The 18,594-nt window shown below is 40.7% G+C and overlaps 2 protein-coding genes across 7 annotated transcripts in view; both read left to right on the top strand.

Annotated features, from left to right (window-relative positions):
- Window positions 1–6,518, top strand: part of nrbp2b (nuclear receptor binding protein 2b) — a 33,083-nt gene extending 26,565 nt beyond the window's left edge. Inside the window, exons 6-18 of one of the 2 annotated variants that reach the window (XM_030079711.1) lie at window positions 60–154; window positions 312–335; window positions 495–581; window positions 1,004–1,059; window positions 1,160–1,255; window positions 1,527–1,659; window positions 2,235–2,337; window positions 2,428–2,478; window positions 2,584–2,719; window positions 2,876–2,929; window positions 3,090–3,153; window positions 3,250–3,305; window positions 3,942–6,518. In XM_030079711.1, the coding sequence (XP_029935571.1) occupies window positions 60–154; window positions 312–335; window positions 495–581; window positions 1,004–1,059; window positions 1,160–1,255; window positions 1,527–1,659; window positions 2,235–2,337; window positions 2,428–2,478; window positions 2,584–2,719; window positions 2,876–2,929; window positions 3,090–3,153; window positions 3,250–3,305; window positions 3,942–4,028 (1,042 nt within the window). In that variant the 3' untranslated portion in view covers window positions 4,029–6,518. The remainder of the gene's footprint in view (window positions 1–59; window positions 155–311; window positions 336–494; window positions 582–1,003; window positions 1,060–1,159; window positions 1,256–1,526; window positions 1,660–2,234; window positions 2,338–2,427; window positions 2,479–2,583; window positions 2,720–2,875; window positions 2,930–3,089; window positions 3,154–3,249; window positions 3,306–3,941) is intronic. The other variant, XM_030079712.1, reaches the window with a different exon arrangement.
- Window positions 6,519–7,369: 851 nt separating this feature from the next.
- On the top strand, window positions 7,370–18,042 carry puf60b (poly-U binding splicing factor b). 5 transcript variants are annotated; one of them, XM_030079706.1, is made up of 12 exons: window positions 7,370–7,503; window positions 8,042–8,138; window positions 8,782–8,877; window positions 9,285–9,374; window positions 9,906–9,956; window positions 11,141–11,302; window positions 11,473–11,565; window positions 13,226–13,439; window positions 13,522–13,754; window positions 14,427–14,541; window positions 15,851–16,104; window positions 17,173–17,472. In XM_030079706.1, exons 3-12 carry the CDS (start codon window positions 8,800–8,802, stop codon window positions 17,470–17,472), a joined length of 1,590 nt encoding a protein of 529 aa, XP_029935566.1. In that variant the 5' UTR covers window positions 7,370–7,503; window positions 8,042–8,138; window positions 8,782–8,799. The 5 variants fall into 5 exon arrangements, with proteins under 5 accessions (XP_029935566.1, XP_029935567.1, XP_029935570.1 ...); XM_030079707.1 differs by lacking the exon at window positions 8,042–8,138 and having other exon boundaries at window positions 7,382–7,503; window positions 13,522–13,712; XM_030079705.1 differs by lacking the exon at window positions 8,042–8,138 and having other exon boundaries at window positions 7,483–7,503; window positions 17,173–18,042.
- Window positions 18,043–18,594: the final 552 nt, after the last annotated feature.

Below are 18,594 nucleotides of genomic sequence, written 5' to 3'. Positions count from 1 at the left end.
TCAATACAAAGAGCCTAAATATTTTTATTTCATTTATTTATATTTTTGTTTACTGGCAGCTATCTACACTCATGTGACCCGCCCATAATCCATGGCAACTTGACCTGTGACACCATCTTCATCCAGCACAACGGCCTCATCAAGATCGGCTCAGGTCTGCCCCCAGCAGGGCTTTTTATCTTATTACAAGGCACATTGGTCTCACGTTGCATGCTTAGGCTATGGTTTAATGGATTTACCACAATTTACCACTTGCATGAAATACAGTCACCTTAAAATGTAAATAATTATGCTTTATTTTCTTTGCACAGTTTGGCACCGACTGTTTGTTAATGGTAAGAATTATATAATTTCTTGTAAACACCATTTACACCATCATCGTTATTATTATTTATTCGTTTTGATAATCTAGTAGATGCCCACTTCTTATTTCTAGTCAAGGAAGTACGAATACTTTTATTTCCTTTTATTTTTTCACTATCTTCTCCCCTCAGTGTTTCCTGAAGCCAGTGTTCATGGCAAAGGGCGGCCCCATCGGGACGAGCAGAGGAACCTGCACTTCTTCCCTCCAGAATATGGCTGTAAGTGTGACCTTCATATGTAGGTTTTCAAAATAATGTGGTTTGAGCGCCATAAAATATACCCTCATTATCCTACAGAACAGTCCATCCAAAAAGAATAGGAGGAGGGAAACATAGAAGATAATGAGATAAATATTGGACTTTTGATCCTGCAGTGCAATCATTTGGTGACGAAGCAGCTTCAGAGAAATTTGATGAATATTTTATGCTGAGTTTGGGAGCTGTAAAAATCTGTCTGTAGTTTGGGAGGAGGCTGAGATGGATCTAAGTGTGCCAGCTTGCTGTGTGTTTGGTGTTGCTCCAAATTTCTGTTCAGAGTTTCAACTGACTTGAGCTTCAATTTAGAGTGAAATATTCCTTTAAGGCTTCTGTGTGTCACAACCCTCATCCCTCTTCCTTGCTTCCCCTTCTCTGTTCCCTAGCTGGCCAAGATGATTATGCCATTGACATTTTCTCCTTTGGGATTTGTGCTCTGGAGGTGAGAGAAAGCGGTCCTTTGGATCTTTGGCTCTGTTTTGCAGAAAAATGTCCATCTGTGTGTGTGTGTGTTTGTGTGAACAGATTGTTTGTACCTCTAGATGGCAGTTTTGGAGATCCAGGCTAATGGGGATACCGTTGTGTCTAAGGAAGCCATAACCAATGCAGGTCAATCTCTGGAAGACCCTCTCATGAGAGTGAGTGTCACTGATGCCCCAGTTCCTAAATAAACACCAGTGCAGCTAAAAAGGATGATATAGTCAGACCCCTTATTTTTGTAATCAGCTTTCACATGTTACATACCACCTTGCTGATATGTTTTTGTCATGTAACATACAGCGACAGTGTGCAGTTTCATATAATACACACATAAAGAGTCAACATGCAGGGGTGCTAAATAAACTGGGTCACACTGTACAGTCATGTGTTTGCCTCAGCCCGATCCTGTTATCTGATTGGTTCCTGCAGGAGTTCACACAAGCGTGTGTGTGTCATGAAGCCAAGCTCCGTCCCACAGCTCACGACCTCCTGTTCCACCGTGTGCTGTTCGAGGTCCACTCCCTCAAACTGCTGGCCGCCCACTGCCTCATCAGCAACCAGTGTGAGTTTCTCACCTCTGAACCTCTGAAGCTTGCCACACAAGACGCTCACTGCATCAGGTCGTTTTTAATGGTTGTTATCATATTTACAGGGTTCATATGCAGGTCTGGAAACACTGTTAAAGTATGGAAAATGATTGTGATCATCTCCAGGTGCTGGAAAGCTTTAGAATTGAAACAAAACTCTGATCAGGTGTTGTGGACCAGTAATAAACTATATTACAGTTGCAGTGCCACTGTCAGTTTGTTTTTGCAAATAATAATCTTCAGGTATTGAGTCAAATGACCTAGATGATTGTCATATTGTCCTGCTACTAACAGCATACTGTATTTCAAAATTATTAAAAATTAAAGGGGATTTTAAAAAAGGGAAACAAATTGTAACTGCACATATTTTAGCAAAAAAAAAAAATTTGTGAGGTTTATGACATCCAGTCGACGATTAAAGGTGACTTTTCTCCCATAGGTGTTGGATGATTTGCTGCAACAGCATATGCGCATGAAATTTTTAGCAGCCTGCTTTTTAATATTCAAACTGGCGTTGCATCAGTTTCTGACACCCGCTCTCTCTGTGCAGATCTGCTTCCAGAAAACTGTGTCGAGGAGAAGACCAAGTCCTTTGACCCCAATGCTGTTATGGCAGAGATCAAACACGATGACAGACCAGGAGTTCAACTCAAGTAAGACCAAAACAGCCACATCCCGTCTCTGACTGCCAGTAAATGCACCATGATTGATTAAAACTTACTGTTCCCCCTCACATCCTGTAGATACTCCCACGTGTCCCCTTTAGAGCTTGACAAGTTCCTGGAGGATGTCAAGTAAGTGCAGCTGAATAAGTCATTCAAATCATAGCACCACATTCATTAAAGACTGCTGTATCCCAAACCGCAGAGGATAAGACGTTGTCCATTTTTTATCCTCAGGAATGGGATTTACCCCTTGATGAACTTCGCCTCGTCCCGGCCGCACCCCGTCCCCCGCGCGCTCTCCTTGTCTCAAGAGCAGGTTGAGACAGTCAAGACTCCGACTCCTGAGCCCCAAGAAACAGAGACGAGGAAGGTTAGCCTCTTGGTGTGCGTTCGCATATGTGTGTGTGTGTGACTGTCCGTCTGTTTATTATCACTCCAGACATTTTGAACATGTTTTTGTGTAGCCTTGGAGCTGTCTTTATTGATATCTGACAATAGTGCGTGTGTGTGTGTGATGGTGTTGCAGGTTATTCAGATGCACTGTAACTTGGAGTCAAATGAAGAAGGGACCAAAACTCATGTGAGTCACATATTATTACAGGTTTTTCAGTATAATTACTGCTGCAGAGCTATATAGCGCCCAAGAATGATACGTCTTTTGTTAGAAGGGTGTGTGATGCAATAAAATGATGATTAAACATAAATCCAGACTGACTTTTGACCTTTTGCTCTCTCCGTAGCTGTCTCTGTTTCTGAAGATGGATGACAAGCTCCATCGGCAGCTTAGCTGTGACATCCTTCCAAGTAAGACAATCACCTCTGTACCTTTAGGGGGGAAAAAAAAGATTTGATTTTTATACACTTTTCCTGTGACTGACAAAATTCATGTAAAACTTTCAGCTGACACCTCCAAAGATCTTGCCAGTGAACTGGTTCACTATGCCTTCATAAACGAGGTAGATATCAAGGACTCTTCATTTTTATTCCACGATCAGTCAGTAACTGTAGATGTCATACTGTTGTGCCTTTTGACAGAAATCAGGAACACGTTTAAAGTATTTTATGTTTTGATGCAGTTGATATCACAACACAGTATGCTTCGTAACAGTGCATCATGAGTAGGGGTATGAATATTAAGCTCAACTGTGATTCTATTTGATTCACCTTGTCAGAGCAGTTTTTCTTTTTTGGAGCGATTGTACTCAATTCAAGTTTGTGAACTGCAACTTCAGTCAATGATTTGATTCGGTTATGTCAGTTAAAATGTTATTTCTATTTAAAAAAAACGTGTCATAATGTATTATTCTTTTTCTTCTTCATTTTGAAAAAAAAAATCAGACAGCAGTATTATTTGTTATTTATTCTAAAACAAACTGACAAAAAAGTTGCAGTTCATAGTATACTGTTACGTGTTTCTTTAGTTTTTTTTTCTAGAACATTTTTTATTAATTTAGATTCTATTAGCTGATTTATTCAGTTGAATACATATTCAGCATAACAGTACAACTACTCATGTGGTTTTAAAAAGTAAATTTGACATGGTGATGCACACTACACACACATTGCGAGCTCATATTGTGTGTGCTGTGCAGGAGGACAGTGAGAAGGTGGCTGGGTTCCTGGAGGATGCCATCAGTCGCCACCGGGTCAGGGCGCTCGCCTCGGGGACCACGCAGTGAGGAGGGGTCGTGACAGTGGCTGGCCCGGACAGGAGGGCCTGGGGCGTTGACCACTCCAGCAGAGAGGAAGAGAGAGGGCAGCAGGCAGCTTTCACACAGCCAGGTTCAGAGGGGGCCGACCCAGCGGGGGATAAGGGGACAAACACAGAAGGACGCTGGGCCTGGACAGTCAGTAAATCATCCTAGATAGAAGGAGGAAAGGCCAAGGACTGAAAGAGGAACCGAACGCTCCTCTGGTTGGAGGACCAGAGGCATCATGGCTGTGTTCAGCAATCCCACAGTGCAGTGGAAGATTGACAAACTCCCTGCCTAAAAGGGCTATCATGCCTTAAGATATTTTGACGACTTATCTTTTCCGTAATTCCACTAGACAGAATGGATTTGTTTCGCTCAGATTACAAATACATCTGCTACGTTTTCACAAGGACGTTTTATTACTATTGTTGAACCCCCCCACCCCACCCCACGTCTGTTGGAATTGGCGAATATTAACTTTAAAGTTTAAACAGGGATTCAGTAATTTAACTACTAAAAAGCTCTATTGTGCACTAGCCAGAACCTTTTATTAATTTTTTTTTAAAGACTCCGTCCAACATGCGCTGTTAATACTACACATACTCATTCAGTTGACTTATTTATTTCTGTTTTACTGTGAACCACAGGAGCATTACACAGGCCTGTTTTTGTTTAGTTTGTACGACCTGCAGAGTAACACACCTCACTGCATTCTTGGGTTAAAGGCTATTTCTCCCAGTGCTAAACACGCTACGCCTAAATGTCTCCAAGCATTAGTAGTGATGAGCAATGAGATGATGCCTCTCTTTTAGCCTGTAGTGCTCTTAAGGGTTTTCCCTGTGAAAGTGTTCTGAAAGCCAAAGACTTGCAAAGTGCCTGCAATAGCAGCCTACTTTGAACAAAATATCCAAATGGAATAGCTTCGTACAAATGTGGCAATTAAGAATATAACTCCTGCAGGCAGACTTTTACAGTACTAATAACAGATGCATCATTTCAGATCGGGGTAGATACAGCTCCCATGTTTTATCGTGAATCCACAAACTCAGCCCATGTGAATGTGAAGATGATCTTTATGCGTGGTGCCCGGTAACAACAGGACCATTAAGAGCTGGAGCCACTGTACACTGGGAATCAGAGTAATGAATGCTTTGCACTGCAGTCAGTATTTACAAATCGCAAACAGCTGCAGCTCATATAAAGCCTAAAGCCACAGTGAATTTGGGAAGCACAGTGTACGCCCGTAGAAACGGGGGCATTGTATAATGTGAAAATCAATTTACAAGGTGATGGGATCCAATACATAATGGCAAAAAATGATCATATTGTTAACTAATATTACTGCTGCACTTATTTTCCCCCTCTTTCCAATACATTCTGAAATTTATTTGAGGACTAAAGTTATTTTGTAGATGAATCTAGAAGCATTTAAAAGGGGAAATTGACCCACAATCTTTTTAAAGATTTATATTTGTAGTCAGTTTGTCATTTCTGTAATCAGGACATATTACTATTGTGCATAAGCATTGAATAATTTCCGTGGAGATTGGGTTGTAAGACACACACACACACACACACACACACACACATACAAAAGCCTCAATTGTACTACAATATTTGTGTTGAACCTGTTGAGTCCCCGGCACCACATCTACTCTACAAAATGAACTTTGAAAATAACCTAACATATTGGAAACCACACAGATCCCTTCATCTCTGGTCGATTTTCTTGCCAATAAATCATCTTTGCAGAGTAAAAGCCCATTTACTATTACAGTGGATTGTTCCTTTAAAAAAAATAAAAATAAAATGAAGGCATCGGAGAGTAGAAGCAGTTGTGAATTTGTCCGATCAGTCTTCAGCGGTATACTCTTCTTTATCACAATCTCTTGACTATGCTACATTTGTTTCTTAGGTCTGTAAAGTTGCGGTTTCATAACAATGACACTCCTGTACAGTCATCGCTTAACTGCTTAATATACTCTGTGTCAAGCCTTCTATCAGTGTGTCTCTTAAGAGAGGAGCCCTTAATTCTCCCAGACATTTACCGATAGGCCGTCGTGTACATATTTGTTTGGTGGCTATTAAAGGGGGTTTACTTTTGAATACAGTTTGAATGCAAAGCAGTGCCACTATCGCTCTCGTTTGATCTAGTAAGCTGCATGTCTTAAATAGCCTGAAACCATTCAAGAATTCGCATTTTGCCTTTGTCAGTCCGAGTTCAGTTCCAGAAGGGACCCGACCAAGAAAATGAATGTTTAGACTGTGCAAAGACTATAAACCATCCATATCAGTCTTATTTTTTGTGTCAAATGACTTTTTTCTTTTTCTTTTTCTTTCTTTCTTTCTTTTTTTTTTTTCCCGTGAATGTGTTGAATGAAACTTTGGCTTTGGATGTGTTCTACTTAAAAACCTCTGTTAAATATTGTAGCTACTGCAATTAAATACATGACAATAAAACGATATGTGACAATATGTGGGTTATGCCTGAACATTATTCTGATTTTGTATATTAGATAGATGCATTTCTGGATAATGCAAAGTGAAGGACTCATATTGATCAGCAAATAAGAGAGCAAATATAAAGATATCATTTTCTTTCTAGGCTACTTTATGCACTACCACACCTTTATTACTACCACAAAAGGAGTATTGTTTTATTTAATATCATAGTGCTTAATTTCTCCATCTTAATTTGTGATTACTGTTGCAATGTGTATGTACAAAATGAAGGAAATCCGGTGATAATGGTTGTATTGTATTTTCTTTAATATACTGTATATTTCTCATAAAAGGCTTTCAGTTTTTTACAGTGGTGTACTGGCAAAGCCTATAGACTGGTAAAAATGTTGCATGTATGTATATTTCTATATCTATAGTCAACGTATTCCATATGAAGCAGATTTAATTCATTGAATTGATGCTTTATTTTCATGTTTTCAAATGTTGACTGATATATTCCGGGATTATTGTGGTCCATGCTCATGGCGGTCATTAACTGGCAAAATTCGGCACACATGAACTAGAGACTAGGGACTTTTTTTTTTTTTTTTTTTATTATAAAGGCCAGAAATTATTGTTTCCGTGTGTCGAAAGTGCTATTTAGCTTTGCTATTTTCTAAGAAATTTCCACTATCCATGCTCATTGAGTGAATTAAGTAGGAATAAAAATACACTACTCTATTCTATTAGTAGTATAGCGTAGCTGTGGCGTGATAAAATAAATGAATGTGCTAAAAATGTAAATGTACTGTGGTACAAAAGAGGAACAGGCGTATTTGATGTCAATCACGTCCTCCGTGGCGGAGAGCGCCATAAGAGCGCCAGGCAGCCTCAGTTGGCATCGCGAGACTTCCTCCATCGCGATGGCGTCAATGAAGAATGTGAAGATCTCGCGATAGTAGTTGGTGGTGTGGGCCCCTCGAAGAAGGTGTGCTTCATGGCGGTTACGGAGACTGCGGTAATTGTCTTGTTAAAGAAAGATATTATAGTTATTATCATCATTGCTTACTTGGTAGTTTAGATCTCTTGCACTGTTTAATCGCACCGGAGAACCTGTAGATTAAAAGTGTGTTTAACTTGGGGATGTGTAGTTGTCTCCACGCCTAATAAGAGTGGCTAATCTTGCTAGCACAAAGATAGCATTAACGTTAGCCGAGTAGCAGGCAGCAGTTACTGGGCCCAACCGCCTGACGCTGTTTGCTGCAACTTTACACTTAATAATACCGTGCTGTAATGGATACATAGCTAATGTTGGTTGAAAACAGTCCATCCGTTAAAGCTAACCTCACCTTATTAACGCTGCTTTACCCAGCTAACGTTAGCTATTTCCACACATTTGCCACTTTGTGAGTAGCAGTCGTCTGCGGCAAGCTAACACTAGCTAACTTCATTCAATCTACAGACTTGGGTAGCTGTGCTGTTGTAGTTTATAATGTAACGTTATGTTAGCTGGCTGTTTTCTTATTATTAGTCTGAAGGCATTTTCTTTTCCGTAGAATTTGTTGAATTGTTAAAGCTTCCCCACCAGTCTCCTTCCCCTTGGGGGCTTTCCTGCCTCAATCTGGTGGACCCAGCCATTAGCGGGTTGCGTAGGTAAGGAGCTTGTCCGGTCCCGCCGGGTTTAAATCCGGGTGTATGAATGCTAGAGTCAACCTAATGTTACTGTTTGCTGTGTGAGGTGAGGTAACCTTTACTACAAGCAGCAATCCTCTGCAGGTGGAAATGCAGTGCTGTATTTTATCCACCGCTTGATAGGTTTATTGATCCCGGAGGAAATTTAATCATCCCAGTACACTAAGTATACACAATGCGGTAAAAACACAGTCTAAATTAGAAATTAGAAGTGCACACCATATTTGTAGCTTACACTAAAACAGCCTGAGCATGAAACAATGGACCGTACACTACACGTTAGTTTAAAACAATTATATAGCCTATAATGCTGACAAATTAGCTTATGTTGTAGAAAAATACTAATATAAAAAATAAATAAGATTAAAAAAAAAATAGCCTGGAGGGGGTGGCTGCACCATGTACATAAATAAGGTGCTGTTGGTGCAGTAGATAGATGATTGGTGCAGTAGATGAATAATAGATCTAAAGTGCAAAAAACTGCAGTGACAGTGACAGCAAACAGTTATGAAGTGTTTCAGATGGTGTACTGCCTCTGGTTTTGCTGAGGAACTGTTGGGGTGTTTTTATTATTATTTTTTAAATGACTGTTTCTGATCTGCAGGGAAGTGAAGCACTGACGATGGAGAATGGACAAGGCACAGGCTCGAAGCTTGGCCTGCCGCCTCTCACCCCGGAGCAGCAGGAGGCGCTGCAGAGGGTAGGAAACAGCATCATCTCTGTCACATTGTACTCTCTTAATTTTAATAAACAAACAAACTTGCACAAAGAGCTTGATTGATGCCAGATCTAGTTATAAACCATTCTAAAAAGGAACCCACTCCTTCTGTTTTTGAATGATTTCACTGTCAGGACACATCTGAAGATATTAAATCTACCTGAAGCAGAAGGAACCGTCACCTTCTTAAAATAATGTATCTAACAATTATCTTTTGATTATGCTGCAAAGCCTTTTAGGGTTTCATACATCAGTAGTAGTACCTTGAAGTAAAATACATTAGAGATGAATTGTAATGTTTTATAGCTAACAATTTAAAATGCAGTTTTCTAACCATCAGTGGTTGAAATGTATATGGGATGCATTCCACATTTGTCTTACTTTTCCAGGCAAAGAAGTATGCCATGGAACAGAGCATTAAGAGTGTGTTGGTGAAGCAGACCATTGCCCATCAGCAGCAACAACTTACAAACCTGCAGGTGAGATGTGTAAAATGTTTCTGATACACCTTCAGACCAAAACCTCGTAATACCCTTGTCACCTGTGAGCCTTGACGTTAGAGAGTATAATGTAGCCTTTTATATCTTGGTAGTTATGACATCTCTTGTCTCAGAACTCTGTTTTGTTCAAGCATTTTAGGAAGTTTTAACTCCTCTCCCCCAAGCTGGGAAAAAAGACCATGTGTAGACCTTGTGCCCTTGCTTTTGCTTCTGCTCTCTTTCAGATGGAGAAGATCATCACAAAGGCATTGATAAACTTGTTAAATGCTTTGCACTTTTTAACAAACTCTTTTCATATGTTTATTGAAGTGCTATGTGGTGATTTGTAATGGGTTGCTGTATATAGGGGAGGCAACTCCCCAAGCTGTATGTTATTTAGCGGGAGAATCTGAATATAGTGTTAGCCTAAACGCTCTTGTCTATCTAGCAAAGCAATGACCTTTTGAAAAACAAAGCTAAGGGATATCTAACCTACTTTTCAGCACTTTTTTCGTCTTTACTGTCTTTCAGATGGCAGCAGTGACAATGGGCTTTGGAGATCCTCTCTCACCTTTACAATCGGTCAATAGATTATTAAATTTTTTTCTGTGCGCATTCCCGATGGAAAAGGACTGTTACCTTTCTTGAATGTTGCTTTGGCTACAACCCCTGCCCTTTTAACTAACTAAAGAATGCATATTTTACAAGAAAATATGCCTATCTATTACTAGTGCACCTGTGGCCATTTTCATAACTGTTTGAGATAAAACAACTATAAATAAAATTTCTCATAGCACATGGCGTTGTGAGATTGACAATGGGTTTGCTTGCATAGCTATTTTTCTGAACAATATAATAGCTGTAGCAGTTTGGCCATTACATGGCTAAGTTAATAAATGTGAGAAAAGTCATATCTCCTTGAAAAATATGCTGTTCCTGAAAATTTAAAGTTTGGAAAAGCGTTTGGCATGGGACTTAAGAGGGATAACAGTTCCTTTGATGAACCAAAATGAGAGAACTGCTGGAACAGGGATCTTTTTGGCCATCTCAAAGTCAAGGTTTTTTGTCAGTGAGCAAGTCATCCTCCCATTATGTCATGAATTATGCTATTATTAGCTGTCCTGTTGGTAACAGAATTTTATTATAAGCAGACTGAATTAAAGACTTCAGTGAAATAACAGCAGCTGTCAAAGATTAAACCATCCCTCCCCTTAGAGACATGAGACATAAGTGTGAAATGCTTTCATCAGGACTTTGTATGGATTTCGTTTGAACTCCACCGTTACTTTTGTTACCTTACTTGCATCCCTGGACTACAGGTCAGTTACAGAAGCCAAATCTTAGTGAGGGCTGTGCATGTCAATTTCTTCAATGTATTTTCCTCCATACTTGTTTGACATAGTAATAGAAAAGAGGCCATATGATAATTACACGTGGCTGTAATGGTGACATAGATTTTATCACTCTAGGTTATACATATTAGCGAGTATTGTTAATTATTTGTCCATTGACTACCTTACATTATTACTCAATTATATCCAGACTCCCTAACTTGGCATTATCCTCTATGCCTATTTTGGGGAAAGACACACAGCAGTAAATTCACATTAATTATCTCACAGATGGACATAGCAATTCAGAATTTATTGTTAAGATCACCATTTATTCATACACATCTAGATTGATTTTGTGTGTGTGTGTGTGTGTCTCTGTTCCTTTCTGCGACTCTCTAATGCTTATTATGTGTCTTTCTCCTTGGTTGGCAGGTGGCGGCTCAGCGGCAGCGCGCTCTAGCCATCATGTGTCGGGTGTATGTGGGCTCCATATACTACGAACTTGGTGAGGACACCATTAGACAGGCCTTTGCCCCCTTTGGCCCCATCAAGAGTATTGACATGTCTTGGGATTCTGTGACAATGAAGCACAAGGTCAGTGGCGTTCACCATTTGATAGAACTCTGTGTAATTTCTGCTTTGCTAAAGTTGTCGACTCAACTTACCTGTCCCAGGCAGCAGCTAACTGTGAAAACACAGCCTTAGGTTTCATTGTCTGTACTTGTGTCCTATGTATTTTTCTTCCATGTTATGCGTCCGTGCAGGGCTTCGCCTTCGTGGAGTACGATGTGCCAGAGGCTGCACAGCTGGCACTGGAGCAGATGAACTCAGTCATGCTTGGTGGGCGAAATATCAAGGTGAGTGGATGATGTCATCCTACAGATGATCACCAGGACAGAGGGAAACTACCTGATACGTACCACTGTTTTTAACTTTTTATTTATTTATTCATTATTTATTTTAATTTATCTTTGCTTGGTGTTTGGGTGGGATGGGGATATGGAGTCCTTCCTGGCATTTGGGATGGTGACTCAACTTGTCATTTCACTGCTTTTGTGTTACATAAATGACTTGTGAAATTACTTATTTGGTGTCATCTCAATGTCTGAAAGTATCTAAAGACGTTCTCATTTCTCTCTTTCTTTGCTTGTGTATGTCCATTGGTTTTCAGGTGCGTGTGTATCTATGTGTGAGCGTGTGTGTAGTGTGTCATGTCTGTTTGTACTGTGTTTCTGCTTCCATGATGTCACCACCGTTGTTTTAGTGACCAGTTCCAGTAGGATGCCCAGCGGCGCGTGGCGCTGCTCTGTGTCCAAGATGTGCTGATGATGGGCTGCGCCTGGTTGGTGTTGCTTGGCCGCCCCACCTGCAGCACAGATCCAGTCACACCTAGATACTCGTCTGGTGTAGGGAGTTTTAACAGAGCCTTTTGGGGCTCAGGGTTAGCAAGACAGAGGCCGTTGTCAGGAGGAGGCGGTAGCGCGGGTTTTTGTTGCGATCATCGTTAGCGGCATTGCCACTAGTTCAGCTAGTCACACTATGCATGAAGTTGATCAAGTGGGTTTTTTATTTTTTAAGTCAGACTGTATCGCCTTGTTTGGTATTATCACAGTTAAGTGTAGCATTTGCTTTGTAGTTGCGCTGTAATTTGGTTGAGTGATATTTCTTACTATAGATATGGAAAGTGGGTTGCACAGTTTTGCACGTACACTTTTTAAAAAAAATCGAGAACAGACACACTCTGCTGTTACAGTGCAGTTACAAGCTGATGATTCATTTCCTTAATTTCAGAGTAGTTACCAGGAATTACAGTGATCAGCTTTGTGTTTAGTGTTGCTGCTCAGTCTTAGCTGCATCCCTGCAGGCTTCCCTCAGAGGCCCCTTTGATTGACAATCAGCCTGGATTTCAATTTAGAGTCAGACAGTTTGAAATAAGTAGTGTGCATGATAATTTACAATTTTCATATGATAAAGGTCGAAGGAGCAAAATGTTGTGCTTTTTTTGTCAATAGGCTAATGTATGTAGGAAGACAAGATTGTGGGACTGTTCTGCTTTTCTAAATGATAGACTTCTTAAATCCACGTGTTCACAAGAAGTTAACAAAGTGCTAGACTGTAGTGCTAGATTGTTGGATTTAAAGAACTCAGTCCAGCTTGTAAACCAACCCCACTGTAGCCTGGTAAGATAACATTTTGGCTGCTAGGCTATAATGGGGCTGGTGGCCAGGCTGAGAATGATAAGATGTAGGAGTTTTCAAAGAGCGTATTCATGTCTCAAGTCTCCTTTACTGGGCCTTACGGGGTGGTCAAGTGGAGATGCAGCTAAGCGTGACCAGTGCATACTTAGCAAGAGACATTTTTTTGTTGCGTTTGTGGACCAAGAGTCTCTTTAGCTGATCTAGTGGCATTTCTGAAAGTTGGTGCTGCAGGCGTTTAGAGGTTTTTCGGTAATGCGCTCTCAGTTGGCACTGTGACCCCCTATTCAGTAGCCCTGTGCTGGTATGATCTGTGCTGTAGGTGGGGCGGCCAAGTAACATCGGTCAGGCGCAACCCATCATTGACCAGCTGGCAGAGGAGGCGCGCGCCTTTAACCGAATCTACGTGGCATCCGTCCACCCTGACCTGTCAGATGATGACATCAAGAGTGTGTTTGAGGCCTTCGGAAGGATCAAGTCCTGTACATTAGCCAGGGACCCCACCACAGGACGACACAGGAGCTTTGGCTTCATTGGTGAGCAGGGAGGCCCTCAAGCTGTCGTGTTGCTGTGTGGCCATCGCTCTGCTACTAACTTGGTCCTTTCATTGACTTGCAGAGTATGAGAAGCCACAGTCGGCCCTGGACGCTGTGTCTTCTATGAACCTCTTTGACCTGGGGGGTCAGTATCTTCGGGTGGGCAAGGCTGTGACCCCACCCATGCCACTGCTGACCCCCACAACTCCTGGTGGTCTGCCGCCTGCAGCGGCTGTAGCCGCAGCGGCAGCTACCGCTAAGATAACGGCCCAGGCAAGTATGAATCCCTTCCAAAGGGATTTAATGGCCTTCCAGGTAAATATATCTCAGATTTAGCTAGACTTAAATTAATGATACCAGCAGCACAGATACAATTTTGAGCTCAGAATATTGATATGTGAGTGGGAGAAGGTCACATATTCTGTAATTATAACATGGGAACAGTAATTTCCTTACACCAGTGTTTATTTTAAAACCCTGGATAATAACTGATATCTTAGGGGACATATCTTATCTATCCTAGGCCAGTATAGCTTGTTATATGTATACCTGTAATGAGTTAAAAAACTCAAGACTGAATGTATCTCCAACAGCAGATTAATTTAGTTTTTATAAACTTTGTATAACACAACCCTCCCATTCACTGATTGGGTGTGCAAGAACCTTAACCTCTCAGAGAGCACACACACATTGATTCACTGTTTTTCAAGATCGAACGTTAAAATGACCAACAGTAAATAGTGTTTTGTGTAACGTACTGATATTGACAAGTTTTATTATCTAAATACTGTAATTACCGTCTGTTAAGAAAACTAACTGAATTTGTTAGAGAATCTATACTGAAGTACTGTAGTGAGCCTTATTCCCCTGAAGAGAGGTAAGGTTGAGCTCACCGTGTGCCATGCTGTGTGATCGTTGACTGTGCTGCCTTGTGCTGTGTTCTGTGTGTTTCCCTTGCCTAATGTGTCCGGCCCCCCCTCTCTCAAGGAGGCTGTAGCCGGGGCATCAGTTCTGGGGGCGTTAGCTGCGCCCCAGCTTCTAAGTCAGCAGATGGGGATACCTCAGGCTGTCATGGCTGCCCAGGCGCCAGGGGTCATCACAGGTGTGTATTAAGACATCATAAAGTGTTCAAGTGTTGTCATTTTTGGACAAGGAACGGTTGGATTGTTGATACTTGTTTTATGCCAGCGACGACTTGGCTTCAGAGTTGCCTAATGCACCTCCTTTTATTCTACAGATTTCATCTATTAAGTATTATTCTGTTTTTTTGAAAATCATGTTTTCTTGTTTCTTAATTTCAACCATTTTTTTCTTTACACCAAATGGCATATGCACTTACATAGGTGTATTAGCCGTCTTAGTTTGACTGACTAGAGTGTTTGTCATCATTTGTAATGGCCACTGTTTGCTAAGCATGTGTGCCTGATGCTCCATCCTGGATGTGTACTGAGAATGCCCGATCAAATTTGTAGTAAGTGGCTGATGTAAAATCGTGAAAGATTTAATTGTTCTTGGCCAATTATGTATGTTGATGTTTTCATTTAGAAAATTTATAGTAAATAAGCCACAAACTGTTTCATTTAGTCAAAAATCAAGATCTGAATAGATATCCTGCCATCACAGAAAGCAACAACAATGTGTTAAGTATATATGTTAATTCATCCCATAAGTATGTGCTCGGAATTGGTCAAATTTTCATTATTATGGACTGTGGAGGTGATCAGATATTCCAGAATTTCAGGTTTTGTTGTGTGTTTTTTTGTTTGTTTGTTTGTTTTATGAAACTTGTGTTTTTATTTTCCCATTTATCGGTGAGCTGAAGCCTCAGTCAGCCACATCCTCATATCACTTAAATCTGTGCATACTTCTTTGCAGGATATCATAGAGTGTGTAACAGATGTTCAAAGTAATCAAGAATTGTATGATTTTCAGAAAAAGATAAGACCAGCTTGCATGCAACATAGAGGTCTGTGTCAAATACTGGTTTGTATATGTAGTTGGACCACACTGCTCACATGGCTGGAAGTCATGCATAAAAACACCTGTGCCCATCTGACGTTCAAACCTCCCCTAACACTGAACACTACCAACTTGAAATACAGCTGTAGATGTAGTAAAACTGCCTTTGAGTTCAGTAGTTCTAGTAGTTATCCAAAGTTTCAGATATATCTGGATATGGTAATGTAGGATGGCAAGTAGGCAGAAACATTTTAGAAAGTTCATTTTAAAGTTAGTATGACGTTCAATGTAAAACTATCTTATGAATTTCCTTAAACAAGGATTTTGTTTAGGCTTCCCAGGTGAATCAGTCATGTTCAATTTTAGCATTAGTTTTCAGAAAACTACAGTCTGTTTTGCACTATTGATGTCACCGACTCTGTGTTTTGTGGTGAATCTATCTTTACTAAAAGGTGTGACCCCAGTGCGGCCTCCAATGCCAGTGCTTCCCCAGGTGGGCCTTGTAAATCCTGTGCTAGCATCACCACCAGTCCTGTCTAATCAAGCCATGGCTGGTGGCCAAAACCAACAAGAGAAGAAAGAAGAGAAGGAAGAGATGTTGCAGGACGGAACGGGGCAGGAGATGCTGAGTGACCAAGAGCACATGAGCATCTCGGGCAGCAGTGCCAGACACATGGTCATGCAGAAACTGCTGAGGAAATCAGAGGTGAGATTTGGCAGACAGGAGTGAAAGATAGGGACAGTTATCTCCCTTCATCCTAAACTCTTTCAAAGTCACGCTTGATATTTTAGAAATGGTAAAGTCATTTGGGCCCCAGAAAAAAAACAGATTTGATTCAAAATTAACTTTTCTCTCTGTAGTGTAATTCAAAGCCAGCTGCCAGAAATGTTATCTTTGCTGAACGAGCTAAGCTTTGTTCAAGCAGAGTTGTGCTGTGCTGTTTTGTCACCAGTGCTAAAATTAAGCTGCTTTTTTTGTCTGTTCTGCACTTCAGTCAGTCGTTCACGCATAATTTCCTCTTGCCAGAGTACAGTAAATGTCTTTCTTCTTGCTGAAACCAAGTCCTTCCAGTGCCTTCAGCTTGTGCAGAATGCAGACTGTAGGATTTTAACTGGTGCTGACAAAAGAAATCCCATTACGTCAATCCAGTCACCACTTCACTGATCACCTGTGAAAAGATTTTGCTGGTCAGTTTGTAAGCCTGGTTAGTATCAGCTTATCGCTGACATCTTAACCTTTATGAGCCTAAACCTGCAACCTTAGATCCCTTTGCAGCGGCCTTCAATCACGGACTTAAAACTGAACGAGGCCAGGCTTAAACGTCACGGCAGCTATTCTTTGGAACGTCCTCCCTGATGAATTTTACTTCCGATATTTTTTTTTTCTATTTGTAGTATCTGCGGTTTTATTGATTGATTGATTGACTGATTGACAACACTTTTTTGCCAAGTACTGTACAAATAGTTATTTTGATAGAAGTGAATTCAGGCCTTGCACTTGAAATCACAGCTGAAAAAATTAAAGACCAGCCCAGTTTTAGCTAAGCGGTGTTGGATTTGGGCCACCTCTTCATTTGCACCCATGATGTCACATTGCCGTCTGATGAATGGGGTCACTCTTTTTTTTTTTTTTTTTTTTTTTTTTTTTTTAATTATTAAGGATTAATGGAAGGCAAGAGGGCAGCATAGCTCTGTACCAAGTTTTCATTTACTTCTTTATTTGAGCAAAATGAATCCGTTTTACTCATCACTTGTGTTTCTCACTCCTCCCCAGTCCACGGTTATGGTGCTCCGGAACATGGTGGGACCAGAGGACATCGACGACGACCTGGAGGGCGAGGTGACAGAAGAGTGCGGCAAGTTTGGTGCCGTCAACAGAGTCATCATATACCAGGAAAAGCAAGGCGAGGAGGAGGATGCAGATATCATCGTCAAGATCTTTGTAGAGTTTTCCTTGGCCTCGGAGATGAACAAAGCTATCCAGGCCCTCAACGACCGCTGGTTCGGAGGGCGCAAAGTTGTCGCAGAGGTGTACGACCAAGACCGCTTCAACAGCAGTGATCTGTCCGCATAAACTGTCTGAAATGGTTAAACCAGCACCCATCCCATCCCTGTTGCCCACACTCATTTCAGCCACAGCCACTGCAGCTAGAGATGCGGGCCTCTTAAACTTGTAATTATATTTTTATTTTCTTTTGTTGTTTTTTTAAACTGATGTTGATATTATTATTGTCAAAGGCCCCGTTGGGGAACCGGTTAAACCATATTTCCGCCTCAGATTTTGCTTTGTGATCTGTGAAGACTCCTTTTTTTTTGTGTATGTTTTAAACTTTTGTAATCAGGTATCGTAAAACATTAGTTTTTTCCCACATTTGCTGATGTTTTTTTTTCTTCCTCCTGAAATTGTCAGCTTATGTAAACACTTTTCTTTCTACGATTAAAGAGTGGTTTGTCCACAAAATGTGTGATGCAAATTTCTTCTGGACTGTTGTGAGAGACATTTGGAGAATGAAGGATCCAGTGAAAGATGCTCAGTCATGTATTTCTTACCGCGTTTCAGGGTTCTGGTTTTAGAGCATAGGGAAGGTATTGGTATTTGATTATTCAGCAAAAACTTATCAATAAAGAATGCCTTTGTTCACCATAAACATCTCATTGGTGATCTTTTGAAGTAATGCTTCAGATGTGTTGGTATATAGCCACTGAATTTATGGGAAGTTTTGTAATGAACAGCCTGTCTCCTTGTTGAAAGCAACATCAGCTGATAGGTCTGCTTTACTCATACTGGAAGAAATTAGGTTTGAGAGAAATTGAGAGTGACAAGTGTCATCAAATGATCGATGATTTTCGGTATAAATATCGTCTAGTGAAAATCATAACCTCAGAAAGACAGGAGAAAGTCCCTTGGCAGTAATAAGGTGATATTAACATGATTATCTTTGTCCAGTAACAGACAACAAAAGGGCCTGATATATTACTGCATATAGTGTCAATAAAGTTACAAAGGGGATAGTCAAGTCATAAGATGACGCAAATCAGGTTATGATAATGAATAAATAAAGGTAAGACGTGACTGAGGTTTTGCTGTGGCAGTAGCAAGGAGAACTAGGTTGGATCGTTTTAATCCTGACTGATGGAACAATAATTGCCTTCTCCACTTGCATGGTAAATTATGTTTCCTTAAAAACATCAGGCA

Source organism: Myripristis murdjan, chromosome 20 (assembly GCF_902150065.1).
Source record: "Myripristis murdjan chromosome 20, fMyrMur1.1, whole genome shotgun sequence".
Lineage (NCBI taxonomy): Eukaryota > Metazoa > Chordata > Actinopteri > Holocentriformes > Holocentridae > Myripristis > Myripristis murdjan.
Note: the sequence above shows the minus strand (reverse complement) of the source record. Positions and strands in the feature narration are given on the sequence as shown.